Source organism: Meriones unguiculatus, chromosome 18 (genome assembly GCF_030254825.1).
Source record: "Meriones unguiculatus strain TT.TT164.6M chromosome 18, Bangor_MerUng_6.1, whole genome shotgun sequence".
In the NCBI taxonomy this organism is placed as follows: Eukaryota; Metazoa; Chordata; class Mammalia; order Rodentia; family Muridae; genus Meriones; species Meriones unguiculatus.
Genome location: NC_083365.1, coordinates 72298109 through 72325801, shown reverse-complemented (window position 1 = coordinate 72325801; position 27693 = coordinate 72298109). Strand labels below are relative to the sequence as shown.

Below are 27693 nucleotides of genomic sequence, written 5' to 3'. Positions count from 1 at the left end.
CTGAAAGGGATTGGAATGTCAAGGTTGGTTTGGCTCAGTTATGATTCATATCTTTGTCTGAAGAGAAATCAAGCTTTCTCTGAGGTCCCAAATTGATTGAAGAAAACTAAAATTCTATTAAGATATTAGGGATGGCTTAGGGTAGGGCCCCACTGATATTTAGTACTTGTCCAGCGTGCATAAAGCCTTGAGTTCTATCCTTGGATGACTTAAACCAGGTGTGGTGGTGCATGCCTGTAATCCCAGCTCTTTGGAGGTGGAAGGAGAGTCAGAAGTTCAAGGTCATTTTTGGTTTCATAGGGAGTTCTAGATAGGGCAGGGGTACATAACACCTTGCCTCATATGCAAGAGAATTATGCTTGCTATATATTGCAAGAAACTCGAAATAATAGTGACTCGGGCTTCTGATCAATGGAAGTACAGCAGCCACAGTAGAAACCATGACAAGACTGACACGGGACTTTTTCTGTTTGTCTGCCTAAATATACTTAATATGTTATGCCTGTTGTCAAGATACTGATATTCCAGCAATCACTTTTTAACTTGCAACATATGAATAATACAAAGTGGTGGGTTTTGTTATGACATACTCATCCATGCACAAAACAGTTTAATCATATTCATCTCCCTCTGACCCCATCTTGTCCTCCTTCTTCAATCCTAATGATACTTTTTCTCTTCCCAAATAGCCCTTCCATCCAGTTTCATGTTTTTCTTAAACATATAGATTCCTTGCATGAGAGAAAACATGTTAGATTTATCCTTTCTGCATCTGAATTATTTTGTTTAGCATGATAATTCCAGTTCTATTTTTTAACTACCAAGAAGATTTTATGGCTGAATAATATTCCATTGTGAAGATATACATTTTCTTTATTCATTTGATGTATACCAAGACTGGCTTCATAATCTTCATAATCATGGCATATATGCAGATGACTTTGTTGTTTATTTCTTTGAAGATATCCCCATGAGCTGCATAGCTAGGCTATATCTGTCATCACTTTCAGGCCCCACATAGAAGAAAGGAATGTTAATCTAGGTTGTCTTCTTGTTAGTGGTTTTAGTAGACTCAAGAAAAATAATCTGCTTATATGTTGTTGGCTGGAACTTTGTCATATGGCAAGAAAATAGAGCTAGGATGTACCCAGTTCCCAAAGTCAAATTTGGGATTTTTCTGCTGTGGGTTAAGCTAACAACCACCAGATCCTGTTACAAGTGGCAAAAATTAGAGGAGGTTGTGGGGGAAGACAGAGGAGGGACATGGGCCACACAGGACATAGGCTACCACATTTTTATCTGTCTACCTTTCTGTGTTCCCAGTAATTTTAGATAGAGGAGCAGTACGCCAGGAGAGGAATGGCAGGAAAGTGTGCACAGATCATTAGGATGGCGCCTCTCAATGCTGTGTTGTTTTTAGCTTTCATAGACTACTTTACATATGAAAAGAGATTATTTCCCCAAATATGGAAATGTGAAAGTCAAGGTGTGAATTATCTTCCCAGCTGAACCATCTTAATTAGCCACAAGGTCACCTTTGGATACAGCAAAATATTACCCAGAAGGACATGCTTGTTACGAGGAGAGATATCTTTCATGGGCAGAGAGAAATGAGCAGCTCATTACAGGCTGGAAGCCGTGGGAAGCGTGTTGGTAAATGAGCGCATTCCTGGAAAGGCTTAACTAACAACAGCTTCCTTACTGTTTATAGGTAGCCAACCAAGTCGTGCGAGCTCTACTCACTCAAAAGGTAAGTTGCCTTCTGCCTTCTGCTCTGAGGTGCTAATGTGGACAGAGGACTCCTTGCACTGCCAAATGAAGGAGCCGTGCTGAGAGAGGTGGTGGGACTCCGCTATTTGTTTACTTAGGTTGGAACTGCATGTGTGTGTGTGTTGCATAAAAAGTAATATCAATGAATAGATCCTTTATTCAAACAATTTAAGCTCTTGGAAAAGTGGACAGAAGCTGTCCTGTTTTCACTTCTGTTGCTGTGAACACATAGTCTGAGAAAAGATTTTTTTAAGTGTTTATTTGGCTTAAAATTCCAGATTACATTCCAGTTAGGGAAGTCATGGCAAGAACTGACAGTATTATACCCACAGTCAAGAGCAGAGGAAATAAAGGCATGGCTCTTTGTTTCCTTGCTCTCTGCCAGCTTCTACTCTCTCATACTTCAGGATTCCTGTCTAGGGAATGGTGGTGCCCACAGTAGGATGGAATATATCACTTAGAAATCAAGACAGCACCCATAGATATGCCCACAGACCATCCTGACCTAAATAATTCATCATGAAGATTCTCTTCCCAGGTGACTGTAGGTTGGGTCACGTTTAAACCTTTAAAAAAGTGACAGAGTTCCTGGCCCCAAAAGGAATAGCAGGTTCTTGGCTTTATGTAGTGAAGCAAACATTCCAGTTCCTAGGACAGGAAAGTCTTCTTGGAGACAGCACTGAAAGGGGCCTAAGACTCAACAAGAGGTCTTTGAAATGAGAAAAGCATAAATCCTTTGAATCCTTTTTCTGTCTAGTGGACATGCAGACAACACCCTTTTATCTCCAGATCATAACGGGATCCTCGGGGTGGAACAGTACTTGTTAGTCATTTTGGAATCAATACAAAATAAACATGAAAAGTCTTACCATCTGTCCGGCTGACTGAACATTCTGTCTCCACACCTATGACCCCAGAATCAGAACAGTTTAGTAGTTAATTTCCTATTGTTGTGTCAGAATATCTGACCAAAACAACTTGAGAAAAGAGTGGCTTCCAGTTCAAACATTGGGTCCATCATGATGCAGAAATCCTAGCAGCCAGAGCAGGAGGCAGCTGGTTACACTGTATCCACAGCAGCAGGAGCAGGACGCAGCTGGTTACACTGTATCCACAGCAACAGGTGCATGAGGCAGCTGGTTACACTGTATCCACAGCAAGAGAATGAGGCAGCTGGTCACATTGTATCCACAGCAGCAGGGGCAGGAGGCAGCTGGTTACACTGTATCCACAGCAGCAGGAGCAGGACGCAGCTGGTTACATTGTTTGTATGGACCAGAGGTAGAGAGAGATGAGGGCTGGTGCTTGGCTTACCTTCTCTATCATATTCAGCTCAGGACTCCAGTTCATGCAATGGTTCCTCCATATTTAGGGAAGGTCTTCCCCACTCACTATTCCCAGACTAGAAACCTTCTCACAGACATGAAGGAGGCTTGTCTTCTAGGCAATTCTAGGTCCTGTCAAGTGGACAGTGTTAACCATGGAAATCACAGCCAGAGTGAGTAAATGCATGTTTGCCCAAAGTTGACAAATTTGGTACATTTTATTCAGTGATTCTTACTCTAGCAACCTCTCACTGAGTTTAAACTCTAGTTCCTCAGATTGTGTTTATTCTATCAATTTCTTCAAAATATAACTTTCCTAAAATTAATTCCCAGCCTTCACAGCGTGTTCTGAGGGGTGTGACTAAGAAGACCAAAGTAACGTGTGCCACCTTGTCTTTAACAGAAAAGAAATTTATCTACCTCTTCTCACAGATATTCTTAAATATTTTTAAACTTATACTGCACACAAACTGTGATGGTATTTTATAGACATTTGTTACTTTTCCTTTAGCAAGTAATTTTTAGCTATTTGACATCTGATATCAACATCAAGTAAACAAAGGCATCCAAGTATGTTATTTAGAGTTGGGATCTGTTGTAAGGAATGGGTTTGTAAGCTCGTGATGGCTTGCATAAATGAAAAAACTATTTCTTTCTCATAAATAAGTGGCTAGGTAGTCAATGCAGTGCCGATAGTGTAGCTCTGACTTCTCTGATAATGTCTCTGACTTCTCTCATTTCTTCTGCGATAAAGCCACAATTCCAAGTTTGGACTAATTGTCCAAAATAGCTGCTCTAGCTTTAGTCATTGCACCCACATTTCTACCATCTCAAGAAGGAAAACTCAAGACTCTGTAAAGGGTAAAGAGTGCATAATAGCTATCTTAACAGGAAAAAAAAACCTTTGCATGTATTATTATTTATTGTATATATATATATGTGTGTGTGTGTGTGTGTGTGTGTGTGTGTGTTTCCACCTCATCAGAGGGTCTCTCCTGCCATGTGACTTCTGGCTTAAAAAAATATCAACTGAGCAATCTCACTAGCTCCCAGCTGTTTTGTAAGATGACATCTGGAAGCTTCCATGCATCATGACTAGCTGCTTGAAAATCACAGAGCCACACCTAAGAAAACTGGTGAATAGGTCTTTGGTGTGTCCAGAAGACAACTGGTTACTGTGGAATAAGATGAAAATCGCATGTTGGTGAATAAACCCAAATGTCCGCCACAGTGTACTTAGATACCTTTGCCTCTCAAAACCTTTGATTTCTCAGTTGTTTTCTACTTGTTGAAGACTCCGTGCTCACTTTATTCCACAGCAAGGGAGAGCCTTTGCAACCCTTGAAACACTTCTTCTTGTCTCTTTAATGGTGCCTCAGGGGTCTGGTACAGTACAGAGGAAAGCAGGGTCCGTTAGGTCAGGTACCAAAAAACAGCTGCCCAAATTTAAGTAATAGCTGGTAAACAAATCCTTCTGCTGCAGTGCACATAGATTCCCAGGCACACGGGGATGAGCCAGCACTGGACAGCATGCCCCGAGGACCTCACCAAGCAGGAAGCCGTCAGGAGTTTCTGGAGAGTCCACAGGGTCACATTCTGCTCAAGAAGCCCCTCCCGGTTCCTGCAGGGTGACGAAACTGCTTCAAAAAGACAGGTTTCTCTCCAATTGTGAACACAAATGACTGGGGATACAGCTTGGGGGATGGAGTGTTTCTCCTGTGCACACTGCTTTCCATCCCAGTAATTCATAAACCTGACTCGGTGGCATGGGATTTTTAATCCCATCAGGCAGTAGAGGGGCAAGAAGATCAGAAGTTCAAGGTCATTCTGGAATACGTGGAGGGCTTGAGTCCAGTTTGGGATTCATGATACCGTCTATAAAAGGTTTTGTTTTGTTTTTTTTAATAAATGCAACCTCCATGTAAATGAGAAAATTAATTATAAAGACAGATGTAGTTGGCACAGGTTATATGACAAAAATTGTCAGTGATTTCTGTCGCTCCTTTTTTCTCTATTTCTCTCAAACACAGACCATGCATAAATTAAAAATAAATAAAAATGTAAAAACAAGTACATCATTCACATATAACATCATCCAAAGATGTATGTGTGTGCGCTCGCGTGTATGCATGCATGCCTGCTAGGGTGTGTGTGTGTGTGTGTGTGTGTGTGTGTGTGTGTGTCTATGAGAGAGCGAGAGTAAAGTGCCCTTGGTGTCCAGGAGGTTTGGAATCTCTTGGAGCTAGAGTTACAGGGAGTTGTGAGCTGACCAATATGGGTCCTGGGAACTAAACTTGGATCTTCTGGAAGAGCACAAAAACTGCTGAGCCATCTCTGTAGCTCTGAATGGTTCAGCTCTGGGATGTGTCATCTCTTATGACACTCACAAGCCTCTCTCTCCCGTTGGTTTTGTTCTTTTGAGAGCATTCCCAAACCATCATCTTTCTAGTCTTAGCAAGGATTGTCCAGACCAACACCCAGATGAAACAACCCAGCAAGCTGATAGGAAGCCAAAGATTTGGTTCCCATTTGCATGTCATTTTCTGCCACGTGTTCACCTACTCTCCTGATCATGAGTTCAGTTTCTCTGTTGCGCATCAGTTGGCAAAATGCTTGCCACACAGACATGACAGCCTAGCTTCAGTTCCCACATAAAAAGCCAGGCATCAAGGCCTACACCTATTATCTTCTCACTGGGGAAACTGAGGCTGATCCTGGGGCTTACAGGCTAGCCAGCCATACCTGAAGAGCAAGCTCCAGGTTTCAGTGAGATCTAGTCTCAAAAGTGCAAAGGAAGGTTATAGAGCACCTGAAGGACACTGAAGGTACACTCTGCCCCTCCTCCACTCATGCACACGTATGTGTGCTTGCACATACACACATGTACCTGCACACGCATGAAATTCACACACACTCAGACCTGTTCCTTTTTGGATCAGTAGCATCAAGTGGCAGCACTAGCACTTTTCACTTTCATTTATACTCCCGAATTGTAGGCTCCAGCTGCCCAGTGCAGGTAAAGCCAGTGACTTCGTGTATTTTCTCATCATCAAGTCAGTTACACTGAATACACAACTCTTCTAGAGTCTCCAACATTTTTCTATCAATACCACAGTGTAAGAAAGAAATTTCCCCTGGAGTTAACTTTCCTCCCAGTTGACTGACTCGGCTTACCTTTGTGTTTGCAGACAATCCAAATGTCTGCATGGTGCTTTTCCTTCCACAGTGTAGCGTGAGGCAGACATATGATATATTCTAGTTTTCTGGCCATTCATGTAGAAACACTGAACAACTTTGTGGCTTGAAAGAGCTTCGTGCTCCCACATATTTCCCTTTCAGGGAGGTATCATTTGACCATCTGTGCCCCCTTCTACAGCAATAGTCTCTGTAGAAGTGGTTCCTAAAACGGACCTGTGCACATTTACAAGCATTCACATTTATCCAGTACTTAAAATCTACTGTCACTCATTCACTGTGCAGCCATGTGTAGGAATCAGACAGCTGGCCCACAACTGGAATTACAACAAAGTGGCAGAGCCTGTATGTGGTTCTACCCCAACACCATTGCGTCTACTTATTACCATTCAGTCGCTTACTGGCTTTTCCCACATACATCAGTAGGACTGAAAGGTATGTGATGAAAGCCAACACATAGACTGGAGTCCAAGGCGATGATGCTGGTTAGTTTTATCTGTCAGCATGGTCCAATTTTGAATCACCTGAGAAGAGAATTATAGAGGTTAGGATCAGTGGCCATGTCTTTGAGGCATTGTTTTAATTAGTTATTAATGTAGGAAGACCGGCATATTATGGGCAGCATCATTCCCCAGGCTGAGCACTGGAATGTGTAAGAATAAAGAGAGTTGAGCATAAGTAGCTGCAAGCAGGTGGTCTGCATGCATTCATTTCTCTCTGTTCTAGACCGAGGACATGATGTGGCCAGCTGTCTCAAGCCCCCCCCCCAATAAAAGACTGTAATCTGGAATGTAAGCCAAATAAACCCCTTTCTCCTCTAAGTGACCTGGTTTCAGAATATTTTATCACAGCAACAGAAGTAAACCTAGAATAGCTAATTATGGGCTCAGAGAATGAAACAAAAGATCAAGATATCCAATGGATGTTGGGGAAACTCTACAAATATTGCTATGTTCCCGAGCAGAAGCATTCAGGGCTGCATATCAAGACACATTATAAATTAGGAAGCAAGCTGTCTCTAAGTAGATCTTACTTTGGACTTGAAATTTCACAACTAGCTGTCAACTAGTTTTTGTAATGACTCCATTCATGGTAATTGCATAAACTGTTTGGCCATCACATAGATTAAGGATTGCTTAGTCTGGGGAGATGGAGCGGTTGTTAAAAGGATTGTCTCTACAAGCATGAAGACCTGAATTTGATTCTCAAACCCACTTAAAAAGCAGAGTATGGTGGCCTTTAATTGCAGATTCAGCAGTGGAGAGATAAGAGCTGGAGACAGGTGGATCCCTGGGGCTGCTAGGCCAGCCATCCCAGCCTACCTGGTGAGTTCCAGGCCAGTGGAAGATCCTGTCTCAAACTAAAACATGGAACACACCTGAGGAATCACACCCAGAGTTGTCCTCTGATCTTGACACACATGAACAACACAAGCACTCTCAGTGGTTTACTGTCAGGACTGTATGCTGAAGTGTGATGGTTCCACCAGCCACACAGAGATCAATATGTCTTTCATCCTGACATGGCCACATCTTCATCACTACCCGCTTGGCCTTTGAGGTGCATTAGTCTGCAGTGTGGCCAGCCTTTCCTACAAAGGGCCTTTCTCTGAAGGCCCCCATGGAGGACAGTGACTGGAAGAGACTGACAGGCCAGACCTAAGCAGCAAGTGACACACTTGTGCTGTTGAAAGCACGGATAGGGGATCTAAAAGCTGGTTTGTGTAATTCAGCGCCCCCTCATATGTATGTGTGTGTGGTGGTGGGGGTTGTCAGTGGGCAACCTCACTTTATTCTTCAGGTGCTGTACATCATGATTCTCCTGAGGCATGGTGTCTCACTGGGCGGGCTGGCTACCCAGGGAGCTGCAGGAATCTTCCTGGTCCTACTTGTACAATGCTGATGTTACAAGCACTTGCTTCCATGCCTATCCTTTCTACTTGGCTTCTGGGAATCAAACTTGGGTTCTCACAGTTACATGGCAAGCACTTTACTAACTTTGCCATTTCCCTGTCCATGTTTCCATTTTCTAGCTGAGGAAACATGCATCTGTTTTGAGCAAAGTACAAGCTATGAAAGTCTGCAGCTTAGAGATCCCAAGAGGAGATAGGTGGTCCAGCCTTTGCCTCTAGTGATAACACCAGGATCTGGCATGTGAACAACACAGAGCCATTTCTTCGACAGCTTTGTCAGGGAGCTGTTTTCAGCCTGTTCCTGTGCTCTGTAACCGACAGTGTCTGAACAGCTTCTCTCCCACCCAGCCTAGATACTATGATAGCACCTAGTCCCTTATGTCAGCTGGCTCCTATTCTGAGCTCACGAAAAAAGACAGACAGCTGCCACCACTGCCCAGATAGCCCAGAAATGGTCAAGGAGGGTTTTTTTTTTTTTTCTGCCTCACTTCCCTCAAGTTGTCTTTATGTATGTGCACATGGGTATACATGCGTGTTTTCTTGAGCTTGGCAGTAATGGAATAGGACATTGACATCTGTGTGTTCAGTCTTGATCATCATCATGAATGACTTAGGATCAAACCTCTGGACGAGTGTGCAGAGAGTTTTCACATGGGTTTAATTGAGGAGGGAAGTTCTATCCTAAATGTGGGTGACAGCATTCCATGCACTGGGGTCCTGGCTGAGTAAGATGGAGAAAGTGAGCTGTTTGCAAGGCATTTTTCTCTCTCTGCTTCCTGACTGTGCAAGTCATGTGACCAGCTGCCTCCCCTCCTGCAGTCATGCCTTCCCCGTTATGATGGACTGTATGCTCAAACTGTGAGCCAGAAGAGACTCTCATTGCACTAAGTTGCTTCCTCTCTGGCAATTTAAGTAACTAATAGGGTAGCTACTCACAGGTTCTGTGAGCATTGTAAAAAAAAAAAAAAAAAATTCAAGAGCACACAGGTAGGCCTTTCCTATCTGTAAACATTCAGGCCGGCGGCTCAGTTTCTGTCAGTGACTGATATCACACCTCTCATTCCCCTTGCCATGTGCTGGGCTGGGCAACCAAACTCTCATCAGGCTCCTTGCCTGTGCTCGTGGTCCCACTAGTTAACCTTCGATGCTCCTTGAATGATAGAAGTGGCCATTGAATTCAAGTGTTTGTATAAAAACTCTTTGTAGAGGCTGGAGAGATGGCTCAGTGAGTAAAGGCTGCCAAGCCTGCTGACCTCGAAATTCACTTCCCAGGACCACTTAGTGCAAGGAGAGAAATGGCTCCCATTGTCCTCTGACGCTTAGACCCATACACTGTCATATACCCATCTAAAAACAATGACAATAAACTTAGGAGACGATGTCTTCATTTCTGTGATCTTACCCACCTGAAGAGCTGGTTGGTTTTGCATCTGTGCTGCTGGGCAATTTCCAGCTCCCCTTTCTCCTTTCAAACTGGCACCTCTGTTTGCATTTGTTTTCACCTCCTGCAAGTCAGAATGCTTGTGTTTTCCCAGCCAATAGGCACTCTTAATATTTATCTACCCCACAGTCAGCTTTTATTAATTACTTAATTAGTAGTAGTGAAAACAATTAGTGTTGGGAGCAGAGAGTGTTGTGTTCATGCTGGCAACAGAAATTAGCATATGTGATAAGCAGAGGCTGAATGCTTTTAAAGAAATGGTGGCGTGCCCCTGTACAGAATACACACTCTGCTTCTGCCCTCTGCATTGTCTTCCCACGGTCTTCATTCCAGCCATAGTTTGGCACACAGATCAGCCAAAACTGTTCTATGCATGGGCTTCACACATTTAACTAGAAGAGATGAAAAGGACACGCGGTGTCCCCCATTAGCAGAGCCAGTGCTGTAGTGTGTGATGGCCCATGCAGGTTACTGAGGGATGCTGAAACATTATCACCACTAACAACATTAAAAGAAACACAATAAATAAACACAAGCATCTATTAAGTCCCTGCTGTATGCATGGTGCAGTAAAAGATAGAGTAAGAGAGAGTAAAGAAAGCAATGTGCTTGTGTTGTGGTTCGTTCTCTCACGGTGTGTCAGTGAGCTGACAAGACAGGTCCATAGCAAGGAGATGAAGGCACCACAAAGTGTCTTATGCTTAGCACTACAGCAGAGGCAATGAGGCCTTGATGGAATCTAGACAACAGTCATAATGGGTACCAGGGAAGGTGTCCAACAAGGGACATATAAACTGGACTTCAGCAAGTTGGCAAATTGGTCTGGAAGGCAGCAGTGGATGGACCTTGAAATGTAGGAAGAGGCCAGACTTTGATGAGCCTTGAATCTGAGCCTTACTTTTGAATCTTATCAGAGAGGCTATCAACATTAAATCGTACAAAGATTTAAGTATGACAGCCTAGGAGAGAGGCAGCCCGGTGTGGAGTCCCCAAAGGCCCTCTTCAGCAGCTCCTGACTGAGCAGCAGGAAGGTCTGGGAGGTAGTCGCGGTACTTAAAGCGATTGCTCCATCACTGGCACAGAAGGGATAACTAACTGTGTTCCCTCCCTGGGAATGAGACCAAAGTGTCCCAGGCAACACTGGTCCACAGCTTGAAGGACAGACCAGTTACAGGGGGAGTTTAAAAGCCTTCACTTGTGCCTGGAGAGGTGGCTCAGTCAGCAGAGCTTGTGAGCATAAGGAATTTAACCCCAGAACTAATGTGAAAAAGGCAGGCAGGCTGTTATACACTTGCAATCCTAGCACTGAGGATGTGAAAATAGAAGAATTTCTAAGATGTGCTCCTGCCTAGCCTACTAAGCATGGTCCATGTCAGTGATATAGCTGTCTAAACAATACAAAGAAAAAAAAAAAGCTTCAAATGCAGCTCCTTGAAAACTATTCATTTAACTAAATGAAATCTTCTGGATTTTTGTCTTTATGATGTATCAAGCAATGATCTAAGAGTATTATTTCTCTAATAAGTATCCTGATGGTACCCTAGAAAACAAGGTACAGAGAAACACAAATGCGTGCAAACACACACACATGCACACAGAGACACCTCCATTTGGAGTCACCCCTTTCCACTAACTACATCAGCAACTGCATGAGTCACAGGCTGAGAATCTCAGCTCGTTTCCCTAAATGACACCGGAAGGCTGCATCTAACGTGCTGCTTCTTTTAGTTCACCAATTCCCTATTCATTGTAAAAATATTATTGTCCTTGCGGTTTGTACTTTATGATTGCTTTTATGAAGACATCGAAAAAGCATAATATATAGGTAGAAACGTAAATTGACTTTATATCACAAAGATTTACCGCCTTCGAAAATAGCAGACTGCATTAATGCATTTCTGACTTCCAGGTGCTTTATTTATTTATTTTTTGTACAATTGGTCTTCCCTGAACGTAACAATTCCATCAGACAATGGTCTGTGGAAGGAAATGTTGTTCGTGACTTATTTTTCTGGGGGCTTTGAAGAGTAGAATGGTGTTTTTTTTTCCCTAATGTGTCTGAAGTATCATGTAAAATATGGTTATAATATGCAAAAATATCTTTCAGTCAGACTTTCTTGTCCCTCTTCAATGTGGTTTTTTTGTTTTGTTTTGTTTTTTTGTAGGATCTGAGGGAGGAGTGTGTAAAGTTGAAAACAAGAGTGTTTGATTTGGAACAGCAGAACCGAGCGCTCAGCATCCTGTTCCAACAGCGAGTCAGGCCAGCATCTGATGTGCTCCTCCAGGTATGTGTTTTTGTGGAAAACGGTCTCTGCTTCCAAAAACAGCTCTTGACAGGAAGTCGCTTGCATTCAAAGCTTGCCAGCCTCCCCAGGGGTAAGGCGTATTGTAGCAAAATCCCAGTGTCTGGCTGTCTCAGGTGGTGACATTAAAAGTGAATGTCTCTCAAACTCCCTGCTTTAGAAAGTTGCATTCTTAAAAAGAAGAGCTGAAGAGTACTCAGGCAAAGGGAGGGTGAGCCTCCCTCTGGGCTGGAGAGGTGCCACCTCACAGTCACTCAAGTGCTTCCCTTGCGAGCGTGGCCACCTGGGCTTAATCCCTAGAACCTACATTTTAAAAGCCAGGTGTGGTGGCATATACTTCTAATCCCAGTGTCTGGGAGGCAGAGGCAGGTGGATCTTTGGGCAGGCAGTCTAGCCAAATGGTGTGTTCTAGGTAAAAGTCTCTTACAACAAGGGGAACAGGGTCCTAAGGAACACCTCTATGTCCAGTGCACACACTTGAACACAGAGAAACATGTACATGCATACACACTCACACAGGGGATACAGAACACATTCTCTAGGAAGCTCAGTAGAACCATGACATAGAGTTGGGAAATGATGGCTTTGGGGACCATCATTTGTCTCCATATGTTCTGTGACAAGCTGGGAAGTTTCAGGAAATGCTAAAGCACGTCTTTACTTCAAGCTCACTATTATCCAAATGGCAGCTGGGACTTTTGCAACCTGTGGCTCTCTGTGCAGCATTGCTCCTCTTGCTTCCTGGACTGTGTCTTGGGGACTCTCGAGGACCTCTGTCTGAGAGCTCTCTCCACTCCGCTCTTAGGTACCTTCCCAACTTGCACAGTTTGGGAAGTCAAGCCATCTGTTTCATTTTGAAGCCAATCATGAGAGAAGTGCCACATGAATAGACCTTGGGGTCTATCCATTGGGTGTTAGATATCAGAGAACACAAGAATTGGCACAGGGGGCTAGAAGGTTAACCTTCGCTCTTTTCCTCCCCACTGCTCCTAATAACGTGCACATTTGCTCAGACTGGGTCCAAGCTGATCCAAGCTGCAGTTTTTCTGGCCTACGCTATCAAAGGCTGTGCCGTGGTTTCACAGGGACATGCAGAGTTTGTGAAAAGCGACTCATAAGTTGTTTGGCCTGCTTGGCTGATAATTGAAGTTGACCAGGAACCTTTTGGCTTTGGGATGTACTGGCCAACACCAGAGCTGCCATCTACAGAGGGCTATTTAAATTCCCACTTAAAATCTTTACACTAAGCACTGGGGAGATATTCAGGGTATAAATTGCTTGTTTGAAAGCAGGGGGAGCTGTCCTCAAAATCCCAAATAATAAAAATAAAAATGGTTGTGACACAGGTTTGTGATTCTGGCAGAGCAGATCCCTGGAGCTCACTGACAAGGCCAACTCACTGACAAGGGAGTTACTCAGCAAGGTGCAGGGCCAGTCAAGAGATTCTAATCCCAGTGCTTGGGAGGCAGAGGCTTCCTGTGACCTAATAGAAACATACCAAGTAGTCTGAAGCCTTAGGAAGCCGGTAACCACTACATTGGACACTATATAAGTAGAACATCACCATCATCATAGGATATTCTCCTTGAAATATTTTCTCCGTGGTTGAGTTCCTTATTGGTTCTCTGCATTTTGACATAAACATCCTCTGTGGAATGATGAGAAACTGCAGTTCATACAAGGAAACGGAGTTAGTAAAACAGTATCAAAAGTTAACTCCACCCCTAAGTTAAAATAGAAGAGCTCTTTTCAAATACAAAGTAGATCTCATCTCAGAAATTAATTTCCTCTCTGCTTCATCTATTGGAACATAATTTATAATTTATGGCTCTGAAGTTGTTGGCAGGCCAAAGGAAAAATTGTGTGTCTCCATTTTGTTTCCTGGACCCGACCACCATCAGTGTTTGTCAATGGGGATCTTGAATTTGTGAAAAGCTTCATTTCTTTTGCAGTTTTACAATCAAGATCCAATATTGTAATTACATTTAACAGCTGTTGCCTGCTCATGAATTTTTCTGTTGTGCATGTTCTAACTCAAGGCTCTTCTGGAACAGTGTTTAAGGATACACAGCCTCTGTTTATAAATCCTGATGGTTTATTTATAGAGTAAACACATGTTCTGGAGACAGTGTAGCTTTTCCGCTGGCCATCACAAAATTTCTGACATGCATAGATAGGTTCCAGTAGCACATGACCAGGCTATGCACAGACCTTGGGATCTATCCATTGGGTGTTAGATATCAGAGTTTACACATGTCACCAAGGAATTTTCAATTCATGAGCTATCCTACCATCAGTAATCCTTGCTAAAGGTAGGCTGTGTCTTAGCTTGCTTTTCTAGTGTTGTGTTGAAGACCATGTCCAGAAAACAACTTGGGAAAGAAAGGGTTTATTTCACCTCTCAGTGGCAGTCCATCATTAAGGGACTGAGGGCAGAAACTAAGGTAGGAACTTTGGTAGAGATGAAGCAGAGGCCATGAGGAAACCTGTTTGATGGCTTGCTCCTCACAGCTTGCTCAGCGTCCTTAGGGCACCCAGGACCACCGGCTCACAGTGAGGTTGACCCTCTTGCACAGTCAATAATGATGACAATGCCCTACAGACACCTAGAGACCAATCTTAGAGAAGCTTTTTCTCAATTAAGATCCCTTCTTCATAGATGTGTCTAGGTTTATGCCAAGCTGACAAAACCTAGCCCCAAAAGGCTGTTAAGAGTCCCTTGAAGAACAAACATAAAATGTGACCACTGAGATGATTAATGTTACTTGTCAACTTGTTAGAGCCCAGAATTAGCTAGGGACAGAGTCTCAGAGAGGTATTATCTAGATTAGGCTGGCCTGTGAGGATGTGTGTAATGGGAAGTCCCAGCCCACTGTGGGAAGCACCATTCCATTGGTTTGGTCCTTGGACTTTATTAGAATAGAGGAATCTAGCTGAGCAAAGAGGATGTGTACATTTATTGCTCTTGACTATGGATGTGATATGACTAGATGCTTCATGTTTCTGACTTGCATTCCCCACAAAATGGACCGTAACCTAGAATTACAGGCTGAGTAAATTTGTTCTTTCCCCAAATTGCTTTTTGTCAGGATATTTCACCACAGCAACAGAAATGAAACTAGAACACCTGCTGTCTAACACCTGTGTGTCATAGTCACACTCAGAGGAAGTAGATGAATTTGCAGTTGATCTATTCATTATTTCACTCACAGCTTAGTATCCTGGTGTCGCTCTGGGGACTGGGTGAGAGCAAGTACTCACCCAGAGATAAAGGAAAGCCCAGGTGGGCTTGCTTTTCACCCATTGACATTTGGTGATTATTTGTTGAATAGGATAATGAGTAAGCAATAAATCCATCCTGAGAGTTGGGAGGTTAATTTGCATAAACATAAGGAAGCTTTGTGCTCTGTTTTTTTCTGAAATTTTCTAGTTTTGTGGGGATGTCTGATATCCTGTGTAGCTATGCAGAGTGAGTCTAGGCTGTGTGGGAAAGTCACAGGTAGAGCACACTGACTGGCATGTACCGGCTGCCAAAACTACAGACCCTATAGCTGCTCCCTGTGGACTGTGGAGGGAGTCTTCCCCATGGACTTCAAGTCATTTTCTTTATGTTTTAGAAAACTGTTAAATTTTCCCCTGTAGCAGACAGCTCAATGATTCTTAACCATTTGAGGTAGCCACCAAAAAAGCAATATAGAAAGGTGATGGTTAGATCCATGGTGATTTTAGTACATAAATTATAAGTGTCAGGAAAAAGCATTTGTACGTCTCAGCCAATTTAAAAATAATTAAAAATTAAAGGGTGGATCTAAGAATTAGCTGACATGTTCTAGAACTTTACAAACAGAGCAGGGTAATCAGGCATAGTGGCATCTTCCTTTAGTCACAGCAGCCAGAGCAGCTTCAGTAGAATCATTGATCCCAAATCAAGGGCATCTTAGGCAACATAATGATACTCAGTGTCACACACAAAACAGTACAACATCAACCACTGGAAAGCAGTTCTGTCCCACGTGTGGCTGGTGAACACTAACCTAAAAATTAAAATGTCAAGCTTGGTAATGAGCTTTCTCTTGATTCCAGTTTGTGCAGTGATAGCTCTGGGAGTAGAAGTAGTTGTAAATCAGGTTCTGGAGACCCTCTTTTATTCTGATAACAATCAAACTAAATTCCAAAGAACCAAAAAGCTAGTGTAGAAAATAAAATCCTGAAGTTGGTGTGTTGGGGGCTGGCATCTCAATGAATCCCGCCTGAATCTGTAGATAGTCAAATCTAAATGAGTCAGTGGCCGCTGTTTCTTCTTACGAGTCACACAGAACAACAGTGGCTAATCATAACTGCTGGCAGCTGTGGCAGAGCTCTGTCAAGTTTACTAGTTTTCTTTTATCAGTTGGGTTCGAAGTTCACCAAGAATGATAAATTTCAGTGACTCAGTTTGCGTAGAGCGTACATATAGTGATTCTGGAATTCCAATCTGAATAATGTGGGGCTGGCAAAATAGTTTAGCCTGACAATCCCGCTTTAATCCCAAGAACCCGCATGGTAGAAAAAGAGCCAACTTTTTCAAGATGTCCTCATACCACTATATATTATGTATTGTGACACAGCTGCCCCCAAAATATTTTAAAATTAAATGAATATTGTAATTTTACACAAATAATATTTTCCAGTTAACTATGAGAGCTATTGGCGAATTATCTCTGTAAAACAAATTCAGGAGTTTCCAACTCCTCTATAAAGGCAAACAGAATCAAGGGGTTCAGGATCCTATTAAATGTTGCTGTCTAACTACAGCAAAATCACAGGCAATAATCACATATTAAGTGTTGCAGAATCTGCATGTGACCTGCTCCTCGAATGTTCATCGGGTTTCTTGTTTGTTTGGTTTGTTGTTGGTGGTGGTTAAGGCGTGCGTACATGGGACAGGTACCCTACCACGGAGCCACATCCCAGAGCCTCAAATGGTTTTAAAGGAAGACTCCATCAATAAGGTCAATATGCAAGAACGCATCTTGGCCCTAACAAAATGTGACTGAATAAACACCATGTTACATTATGTGCTGGATAATTCAGAGCTTTTGCTGATCTGATGTCTTACAATCCTATCAGGTAGGACATAGTATTGTCCTCAAGAGGCTAAATCACACAGCTGCAGTTAACAGGGAGAGGCTCAACGTGGAAAGCTAATGAAATTGACTGTCATTACCCAGTTAACAGGGAGAGGCTCAACGTGGAAAGCTAATGAAATTGACTGTCATTACCCAGTTTGGCTTCCATTTGGTTTTTCCTCTTTAGGGAACTTTTGAAAGGAACTATTGTGTGTGTGTGTGTGCGCGCCTCTGTGTGTATGTGTGGTGTGTGTGCATATGTGCGGGTTTGTGTGTTCTGTGTGTGTGTGTACATGTGGGGTGTGTATGTGTGGGGTGTGTGTGTGAGTGTGTGTATATGGCAGCCAAAGGAGAATCTCAGTTGTTGTTATCTTCATTATTTTTTGGGACAAGGACTTTTCCTGGCCTGGAACTCAACAAGTAGCATTAGTAGTAAGCCCTGGGTATCAACAATGTCTCTGCTTTCTCAGTGCTGGCATTACAAGAGCACACCACTGCTCCTGGATTCATTTACATGGTGGTTAAGGTTTGAACTCAGGTCTTCATGCTTGTAAGACAAGTGCTTTGCCAACAGAACTATCTCTCAAGCCCAACGACCATGCTTTAGACTGTCCATTCTAAGTGATGAACAGGCACACATTTACCAGATGTCTCAAAATTTCTTTAGTACAGTCACAGAAAGGGGCCTACATTGTTATAATTTTCAGAAGGTTCCTTCCATCTAATTTTGCCCCGTCTTCCTTGTTCTGCCATTGTTACCATTATCCTGATAGGTTATTACTCTCATATATTCAACTGAGATGGTTATTTTTTTTCTTCTGCTTACTGACTGGCATTTCAAAGTGTCCATATCTGTGTCACAAACATAGAAAGAACACCATTTTATCTATTATTCACACCAATGGAAACAGTGTCCGACAGCTTAGAACCAAGGTGTGGATAATGGTTGTTAGTTCTTAAGAGTGCATCTTTTAACTAGTTTTTGTTTATTTGTTTGTTTGTTATTTCAGATGAGATGATAGTGTCTTAAAATTCTGTATTTATTCTTTCTTGGCTAATTTTTGTTGTCAACTTGATCCAACCTAGGGTCACCTAGGAAAAAGAACCTCAACAGAAGAATTATGTCTATCAATTAGTGTGTGAGTGTGTCTGTAGGGGATTGTCTTGACTATGAATTGATTCAGTCGAGATCCAGTATGTTTGGAGTGGTATGGCCATAGGCAATTGTGAATTTGTTTATGATGGCCTAGCCTGCTGTGGGCAGCAATATTCCCTGGGTAGGTGGTGTGGGGCTGGGTGAGAATGCTTGCTGAGCATGAGCCAGACAGCCCACCAGCAGCATTCCACCGTAGTTCCTGCTTCAGCTTCTTCTTGAGAGTTTGTCCCAATTTCTCTCAGTGACGGACTGGGACCTGGAAGTATAAGCTAAAAAAGCTCTTTCCTCTCCTAAATTACTTTTAGTAATTTGATATTTAGTAATTTGGTATTAGAGTATTTTAGCACAGCAGCAGAAATAAAACGAGACCACATTCCTGTCTTGTTTTTCTTCTCTACATCCCCATTTTCAGTGTGTAAATCTAATAGTCTAGTTTGACTCAGTGTTTCATGCTCCTCACTGCCATGCTCTCACGGAGAGCGCACACCTCTTTCTGAAATCCGACCCAATGCAGCACCCTTGCTAGCATCATCATAGTCACTATGGCCCTCTCTAGATGTTCCCACTAATACCATGTGGGTGTTAGCTAACCGTGTCACGTTACTGGCCAGGTTGTGGGCTTCTGTAGAACAGTGGAATTCTGATTTCCTGTGACAGAGGAGAATTTTTTATAAAATCCAAGGGATGTTCTTCCCCAGAGCTTCATTTTCGGTTAGTGATAATCTCTTTGAAGCCAAGACCTCCTCTCAATACTCTGTTCTTCATTTTCCACAGTCAGTATAATTATTTATAATACATGCATGATCCATACTACTGACTGGTAGTCGGGTCTGTCCAAGCTTATCTTTTCTGGGTTGGATAAAGAATAATAGTCTTGGACTACATATTAAATTCATGGATGTCCAACTATTGGCCCAGCACATTTTAAGAAAAAAAAATAAATGTAGTGTTTATTTATTTTGATGGTTTGAATGAGATCTCCCGTAGACCCTGACTGTGAACACTTTGTTTCCAGCCGGTAACACTGGGGATATACAGCCTTGCTAGAGTAAGTATGTCACTAGGAGTAGGCCTTGAGGTTCAAAAGCTGCATGCTACTCATTCTCTCCGCTTCCTGCTTGTTGTTCAAGATGTGAGCCCTCAGCTCTCTGCTACCTGTTCCTGCTGCCACACTGTTCCTGCCATTATGGGCTGTAACCCTCTGGAACCATAAATCCAAATTTAAGTTGCCATAGTGAACAGTGATTTAGCAATGCATCAAACATCTCCTTCAGCCTCTGCATGTATGTGCATGGGAATGTGTCCCTTCAGACACAATAAGCGCACATAAGAATTCATTGTAAGAACATATTACATATACAAATATGAGAAATCAGCAAATCCGGTATGGACAGGGGAAATGGAGGGCAAGAGTGCTTTGTAGCTGTCAAGGCAATGGGAGCTTTCCCTTCTTGTATACCAGGACCACTCTTGAACAAGAAGAAGTCTATGAAAGAAACCAGAAATGTCCCCAGAGTTCAGAGCACCTCCTGGCTCCCTCTCTGCCAGCATCAGTTTGCTTTATGAATTTCTGGAATGGATCAGCCCTACCCCTTGGCTACTTGAATGCCCGCTACAGAGGCATAATCTGCCCTGCCCTGCAACTCTGATGTCTAATTTAGAATGATCCTCAGGGTATGGGAGGGACACAGCTTCCTGGCATTTGGGGGATGCTGAAATGGCCGGCAGAGCTGCGGGCCATGAATCTGCCGTTCAGCATCATCAGAGGGCCTCGATAGTGCCATTATGAGTGCCAGTCAGATGTGAAAACATATGGAGAATGTCCATCAGGGATACTCTCTCACACACTCAGCACCGGAAGGATATTAACTTGTCAGAGAACCAAAAATGGCCTCTCTGTGAGATAGGGGACGTTGAAAGATCACATAGCTCCTGCAGGGTCAGACTTTCAATGACAAGATGACAGCTTGGATCAAGCAAGAACCAATAGAGAAGATGAGAAAGAATCTTTGGGGTTAGGGCAGAAAGTGATTTTTTTTTTCCTCTTCCAACTGCAGCCAAGACTCTTAATAGACCTGCTTCACCCTTGATGGTGTCATTTTTCTTTTCCTTTCTCCCCCCTGCCCTGAGCATAAATACTTTCAGTCCACAGAGAACATGGTAGGTTTTCCTTCCCTTGTCCTTTTCTACCTGCCATTTCTTTGGTCACAGTGCTGCACCATCCCAGCCCAGCACAACCCTGTCATCCTCTTTGTTCTGTTAACAAACCACAGGCATCAATATCTTGATAATTTTGTGATCTTCAGAAACATGAAACTAGATAGTAAAGTGTCAAATCTCTGTACTATTTCAAAAGAGCATGTTATAAACTAGCCACGATTTAATGTTGAATGACAACTTTTTTTTTAATCTTGGTAGCAAAATTAACCTATTTCAAAACTGACAAAATATATGTATAGTTTATATAAGAGAAAAGCCCAGGAACCATACAAAAGATTGTCTGCCTAAATAACAGTTTTGAAAATTAACTTTTAATTTGCATTTAAGCGTACTTAGCATATAGAAACATAAACATTTTCTAAGTATTTAAAAATGATAACAAATTAATCACTCATTGAATTCAAGATACTATGTCTTCTCTAGTTTGTTTAAGCAATAGCCATTTTCTATTGCAGAACTGACTCACCTAGCTCTTCTAGCTAATAGTTTATATGGACTACATTTTCTGTCATTTCTATTATAAAATGAAGTTTAAAATAAGATGATATAAGGGCTATAGGGATGGGTTGGCAGTTATATACTGCTCTTACTGAGGCCCCAAGTTCAGTTTCCAACACCCTCACTGGGTAACTTGCTATTCTGACTTTGAAGGATCTGATGCTCTCTTCTAGACTTCATGGGTAACTATGCACACACACACACACACACACACATATACACACACACAATTGAAAGTAAAAAATTTAAAAAATATTTTTATAAAATTATATAACAAACCTAAAAGTATACGACTTCTAAAGATTGGGGAAAGAACGTTCTTTTCCTCAGAGCCTGTGCTCCAGGATGAAGCCTGTAGCAGAGGGATGTGTGGAAGCCACTGGGGTGCTGCAATGTGAGAAGGAAGACAGCTTGGTAGGGTAAGAAGTCTGAGAAGAGGAAACTGTCCTCAATATGAGTTCATTGCATAGGGGGGAGTTTAACTGGAACCCAGAGGACCATCTTGTACAAATGCAGGAAGGCCTCTGTATCCTTCCTTCCCCGTCTTCTTTTTGAATCTGTGTGCCCTTGGGGTTCTCTTTTCCCCTCCTTCCTCGATGACCACATCTTACTCCTGAAGTCCCAGCCTATGTCGAATGGTATGTTTAAGTATGCTACAAAATGCATTCTATTCTTCTGTGCTCGTTGTTTTGAATATGAAATGTGTCTCACAGGTTCACGTGTTTGAATGTGAGGTCTGTAGCAGGTAGTGCTCTCTCGGAAGACTGTAGAACTTCTCTGGATGAAGTGGACATTGTAGTATTTGTAGAAAACCTCATAAATTGAGGTTTTCTAGCCTGGTCCAACTTCCTGTCTGTTTCCTGACTCCTAAGTGTGAAAGTGATGTGACGGGCCATTTCCTGGTCTAGCTGCCTTGTCTTCCTTGCATGACCAACATATCCTTTCTCAATCTATGAGCACAAGTTGCTTTTGTCACGTATTTGGTCACAGAAACAAAGAGAAGTAACTGATACACTATTGGTCCTTTTTCTTGTTCATGTGTGTACATGCAAGTTTGCATATATATATATATACACATGTGTATGTGTGCAGCTCTATGTGCATTTGTTTGCATACATGTGTGGTCCCAAGGTTGAAGTCAGAGATTGAAGATGAAATCAAAACAATCTTTAGTTGTTTCTCCATCTTATTCATTGAAGTAGACTCTTCTCAATCAATGCCAGAGATTGAATATATGGGCGATTTTGCCAACCAGCTTTCTCTGAAGATCCCAGTCACTACCTTCTAAAGCTAGAATTAGAGGAGCCAAACAGCATTTACTTGGGTTTCTAAGGATTTGAATTCCAGTCTTCATGCTTGCACAGCAGACACTTTAACTATCTCAGCAGACATACTATTCTTTATTAAAGCAAATTAGAGGCTGTATTTTTACATCCTCATTCCTATGCAGTGACTAAATGCTGTGCTGTGATTAAGATGACAGCACTGCTCGCCGTTCCTGTGCAGTGGTTAAATGCTGTGGAGTGATCAGGATGGTCAGCATTGGTCCCCATTTCTGGGCAGAGACTAAAGCTGGGTTTTGATTAGGACTCTCAGCACTGCTATGGAAAATCATCTTGAGATGGATGCTCTATGCTTAATTGATTTGGCCTTTATGTGGTGGTGGGGGGAGACAAAGCCTTGCCATATGAATTTTTGATTCCTCCCACATTTAACATAAACAGAAGTAAACCTTGATGACTGTTGGGTGAATTAATGATCCAGCAAACCTGTGGAGCAGGTGCAGTGCTTGTCCGAGAGGAGGTAGACATGTAAATATCATCTTTCCATGAAGTAAGGGATTAGGGAAAAACTTTTCTCCTTTTTAAATGAGTTCTGTTTTGTTGTTCTTTCTACTGTTTATGCTGTTTCTGTTTTGTTTGGTTTGGTGTTTAGTTTTGCTTATCTCTGCTTGGCTCCCTGTAGCTCTGGGGACTGGTTTCATATGGGCAAGTTTTTGGTCAGAGTGACATATGCTGCCCCGCTTCTTCCTGAGTGTGAGTTTGAATCCACCTCGCCCAAAGCACTCTTCCTGTAAATTTTAAGGTAATATGGGAGGTACCTGCCTTTCTGTTCTTCACAGTCTCCTACACGCATGCAAATATGGATGAGTTCCTTTCAAAAGCATAGTTGGCTCAACATAAACCATCATCTCACTAGAAACAGTGAGGGATTCTTATGTCCTACAATCAAGTGTCTCTGCATGCTGGGCCAAATCAGGAAGTGGGCAAAAGTAGCAGTATATAGCTCTGGCCCACAGAGCCCTGTGGAGATGTTGGACAGGTGTCACAAACGCTTTACAGTTTCAGGGAGCTGGTCACACAAGGCTTCACGTGCATCCTCTTGAGGTTTTAATCTTCATGAGTCTCCCAGTTCAACTGCTTCACATCACTAAGGACACCTCGTTCAGCCTCTGGGGTTCAAGACTGTCCTATGACTTGCTTGTCTTTCTGTGCCATAGCGATGGTGATGGTGGGGTTTTCATTGAAAGCGTGATGCATGTGCTCAGAATACCTGATAAGGCTTTCCAGGAAAAATCACAATACAGCTAGCACGTGTGACTTCATTACATTAACTGAAAGTCACTGAGGGGCTCGGGAGATGGCTCAGTCTCTAAAGTGCCTTGCCTTGCAAGCTTCGGGACCCAACTTTGATACCTAGAACTTACTGAGTGTGGTGCTGAACATTTGTAATCTCAGCGCTGGGGAGACAGAGGCCTAGCTGAATTGGTGAGCTTTAGTACTGCGGAGAAACCCTGTCTCAGAAAAAAAAAAGAGTGAACAGTACATAGGAACAATAGCCAAGGCTGACACACTCATGCACACATACAAAGATACAGCAAAAAAATTCACTTAGCACATACACATGATAGTCTAGGTGCTCCTGAAGACTTGAGATCTTACAACCACGTATAACTCAGACTCCAAAGACAGTGTCAGACATGAAGATCCCTTTTATAAATAAGGGAACAGATGAATATAGACAGCTGCGTGCTGTTTTAGTTCACTTCTCGCTGTGACAAAAATACCCTGACAAAAATCAACCTGGGGGAGACAGGGTTTATTTCAGCTCAGAATTTTAGGTTACAGGTCATCATGTCAGAAAAGCTGAGCTATGACCCTGAGGCTCATCATCACATCCTCCGCCAAGAGCATGAATGCATGCATGCTTATACACTCGTCACTTTCTCCACTGTCACACAATTCAGCACCCAAGTGTGGGGAATGTCACCACTCACAGTGGGCTGGGTCCTCCTATACCAACTAAGAGTCAAGACCGCCCCACAGTCTGGTGTGGACAGGCTTTGAGACTTTTCTTTCCAGGTGATGCTAGTGGGGCCACACTGACAGGCAACACTAACCATCACATTCTGTTAAGTAGAAAATATAACAGAAATGTTTACCATCGGAGGTCCTCAGAGCAAAAAGTATACCTGGGTGTCTTAGTTAGGGTTTCTGTTGCTGTGAAGAGACACCATAACCATTGCAACTCTTACAAATGAGAGCATCTATCTAATTGGGCTTACAGTTCAGAGGTTAGTCCATTATCATCACAGTGGGATGCATGATGGCAAAGAAAGCAGGTGCTGGAGAAATAGCTAAGAGGAGAGAGAGAAAGAGAGACACAGAGAGAGTATTTGAGACCTCAAACTCCACCCCCAGTAACACACCTCCTCCAACAAATGCACACCTGCCTCTTAGAGACCGGTAGTAGTGCCACTCTCTGAAGACTAAGCATCTCAACACAGGGGCCTGTGGAGCCATTCGTATTCAAATCACCACAATGCAACAGCAAAAAGCCTTCTAGGAGGTGCAAACAAATTAACTTTAAAGGACCAATTTGAGTTGAGTCTGAGTTTGGTTTCTAGAACCCATGTCAGGTGACTTACAAACACTTATAACTCAGGCTCCAAGGGGAATTCATTGACCTCTTACTCTTACACATTTGCTCATGTTCTACCACATCCGAGAGAGGGGGGGATGGAGAGAAAGACCTAATTAAAAATAAAATAAATGATTTTGAAAAAATAATGTGTTGGGTTCTGAAAAGCAATTTATGTTGTACATTTAGTGCTAATCTCTTGTTTTTCTGTCTGCGTGGCATTTGCTGAGTACACCTGTGTGAATGCACATATAGGGGCAGAGGTTGACAATTGGAGTCTTTCTTAATTGTGCTACCCCTTATCTATTGAGGTAGCAGATCTCCATTTAAACAAGAGCTCAGCGATTTGGCCAGCTTGCTCATGAGCAGTCCCCTGTCAGAGCCTCCCATGCACTGGGATTAGAGGCAGGCTCCAAGTCTACTGGATTTTTGCAAGTGCTCAGGGATCTGAACTCCTGTCTTTACACTGTGCAAGCCCTTTACCCACTGAGCCATCTCCCCAGCCTGGTAATCTTAATACTGGATCCCAGATCTGACTTTAATCATATCCATGCTATTTGAACGATGTTTTATCTTGATTCTGTTTTATCTGCTCTTCCCAAGACCTTCCAACAGTATCAGATTTACTCACAGAGAACTGTAGAAAAACAAGTCCCTGGAGGACGACGTTGCTAGCTTCATTCTCCATTACTGTGACCTTCAAGAATGTGTGCTTGTGCCTCTTTATCTAAGGAAGAATCGAGTTAGGCTGAATAGAAAACTTGAAAGATGGGAAGGTCCTGTGTCCAAATTAGTGTTGGGGTTTTTAACATCAAATGAAGGTTCAAATCTGTTATGCAAATCAGCACTATATTATAATAAACTAAGTGGCTGAAATGTAAATTCAAAATATGTACCTTGTAGCGTGCAACATTCAGGCATTATATTTTCTTCACATCCGCATAAGAAAACCTGATTATACCAGATTTAGTAAACTTCATGCAGTAAATGTTTATCATTGAAACCTTAAAATTTTCCCCCAGTTAAAAAAAAAAATTGTTATTGAGCATTCCATTCTCATGAATTTTGGATAAATAGGATGCCTTGGAAATGCAAGAGACGGAGAACACAGGGCCAGCCCTGGCAATGTTCACCTGGGGATCTGATCATGCAGGTTGGAACACACTAATTCCTTGCACTGGAAGCTGCAGGATGCCTGTTGCTATTAGTGGATGCCACAGCAGGGAAATTAGATTAGTGCACCAAAGAGCTAAGTAGCTCAGACCTTGACAGTTAAGGCCAGTGTTTCTAGGAGGGAAAGGTGGTGCTGCTTTTGTTTTATGGCCTCTTACCATTCAGACTGGCCTCAAGAACACAAATACTCCCCACCCCCACCTATCGCCACCTGGAGATGGAAATCAGATTCTCCAAAGCTCGTGGCCATGCTTGGATAGATGAGATGGTGGATCCCTTTTGTGACACAGGATATGTGTCTCCCGTGGCTGGTTGTCTTCCCACAGTTGCATCTCAGCTGACTGTGCTGTCTTTAAAGCCCTGACCCATTCCTTGCACAGCCCACTCTCTGACAATCACCATAGGCCTGGTGTCTCAGAATCTCAAAAGGAATTAAAGCAGTACAGGACTGAGGAGATGGTACAGTCAGTGCAATGCTTGCCTCGCATGAGTGAGGGCCTCAGTTTTATCCTCAAAACACACATTTAAAAAGCCAGGTCTGTGAATGTATGTGAATTTGTGATCCCAGAAAAGACAGGTGAATTCCTGGGTCTTACTGGCCAGTCAGCTTAGCCTGTTAGCTCCAGGCTAGTGAGATACCCTATATCAAAATTATGTGCAGGGCTCCTGAAAAATGATATCTTGGATTGTCCTCTGGCTTACACACACACACACACACACACACACACACACACACACACACACACCTACATGAAGGCTCACTGGAAAGGTCCCTGCATGTCACAGGCCCTGTGGTTCTAAGTAACCAGAAACAGTGTCCTTTTTGATTCTATAGCATTACTGCTTCCAGCCACATATTGTTAGCCTTCTCTGTCCAGTCCTCCTTACAGGTGGGAAAATGGAAGGGCTCGTAGTTTACCGAGCTATAACGGACAGAGCTGGAGGACTCATGAAGGGTCCCACTAGAGAAGCAGTCTCTGTGCCTGTCAGATTGGCATGGGCTCTACGGAGGCTTCACAGCTTTTTCCTGAAGTCATGTAGGATGCAAGTCAGTCTTGGAATGTTAAAAGGAAATGCTTGGTGTTCATATCAGTAACGTCTGTGGTCTGGAGAGATATCTCTGATGGTAAAGCACTTCCCTCACAAGAACAAGAATTCGAGCCCCAGAACTCATGTGGAAAAAGCCAGGTAGTGGCACACACATAAAATCCTAGTACTGGAGAGATGGAGGCAGGAGGATCCCTGGGACTCGCTCACTGGTGAACCAGCCTAGCCTACTGGATGCTTTCAGGCCAGTGATAGACGCTGTTAAACAAAACAAAACAAAAAATCAAAGTAGATGGCAACTGAGAAATGACACCTAAGGTTGTATTCTGACACACACACACACACACACATATTTATACACACACACACACACACACACACACACACACACACACTCCTTAATGGGAGATGATTCTTGGTCTTCGTGTGGATTAGCAAGTAATCCTGTCTGAAAATTCCAGCCTTTAGTTCCTGCCTTGACTTCCTTCACTAATGAGCTGTGACTGAAAATTATAAGACAAATAAACCCTTTCTCCCCAAAAGTTATTCCTTAGACAGGGTACTTATCACAGCAACAGAAATGAAACACATGAATGTGCATCCTTACCTTCATGCACTTATACA

General features: G+C 42.8%; 1 protein-coding gene across 6 annotated transcripts in view; it reads left to right on the top strand.

Moving 5' to 3' along the window:
• The window catches only part of Nckap5 (NCK associated protein 5), an 888867-nt gene that overhangs the window by 679365 nt on the left and 181809 nt on the right, over positions 1 to 27693 (top strand). For all 6 annotated transcript variants that reach the window (XM_060371849.1, XM_060371848.1, XM_060371850.1 and 3 more), the window contains 2 exons: positions 1712 to 1750; positions 11809 to 11928. In XM_060371849.1, the coding sequence (XP_060227832.1) occupies positions 1712 to 1750; positions 11809 to 11928 (159 nt within the window). The remainder of the gene's footprint in view (positions 1 to 1711; positions 1751 to 11808; positions 11929 to 27693) is intronic.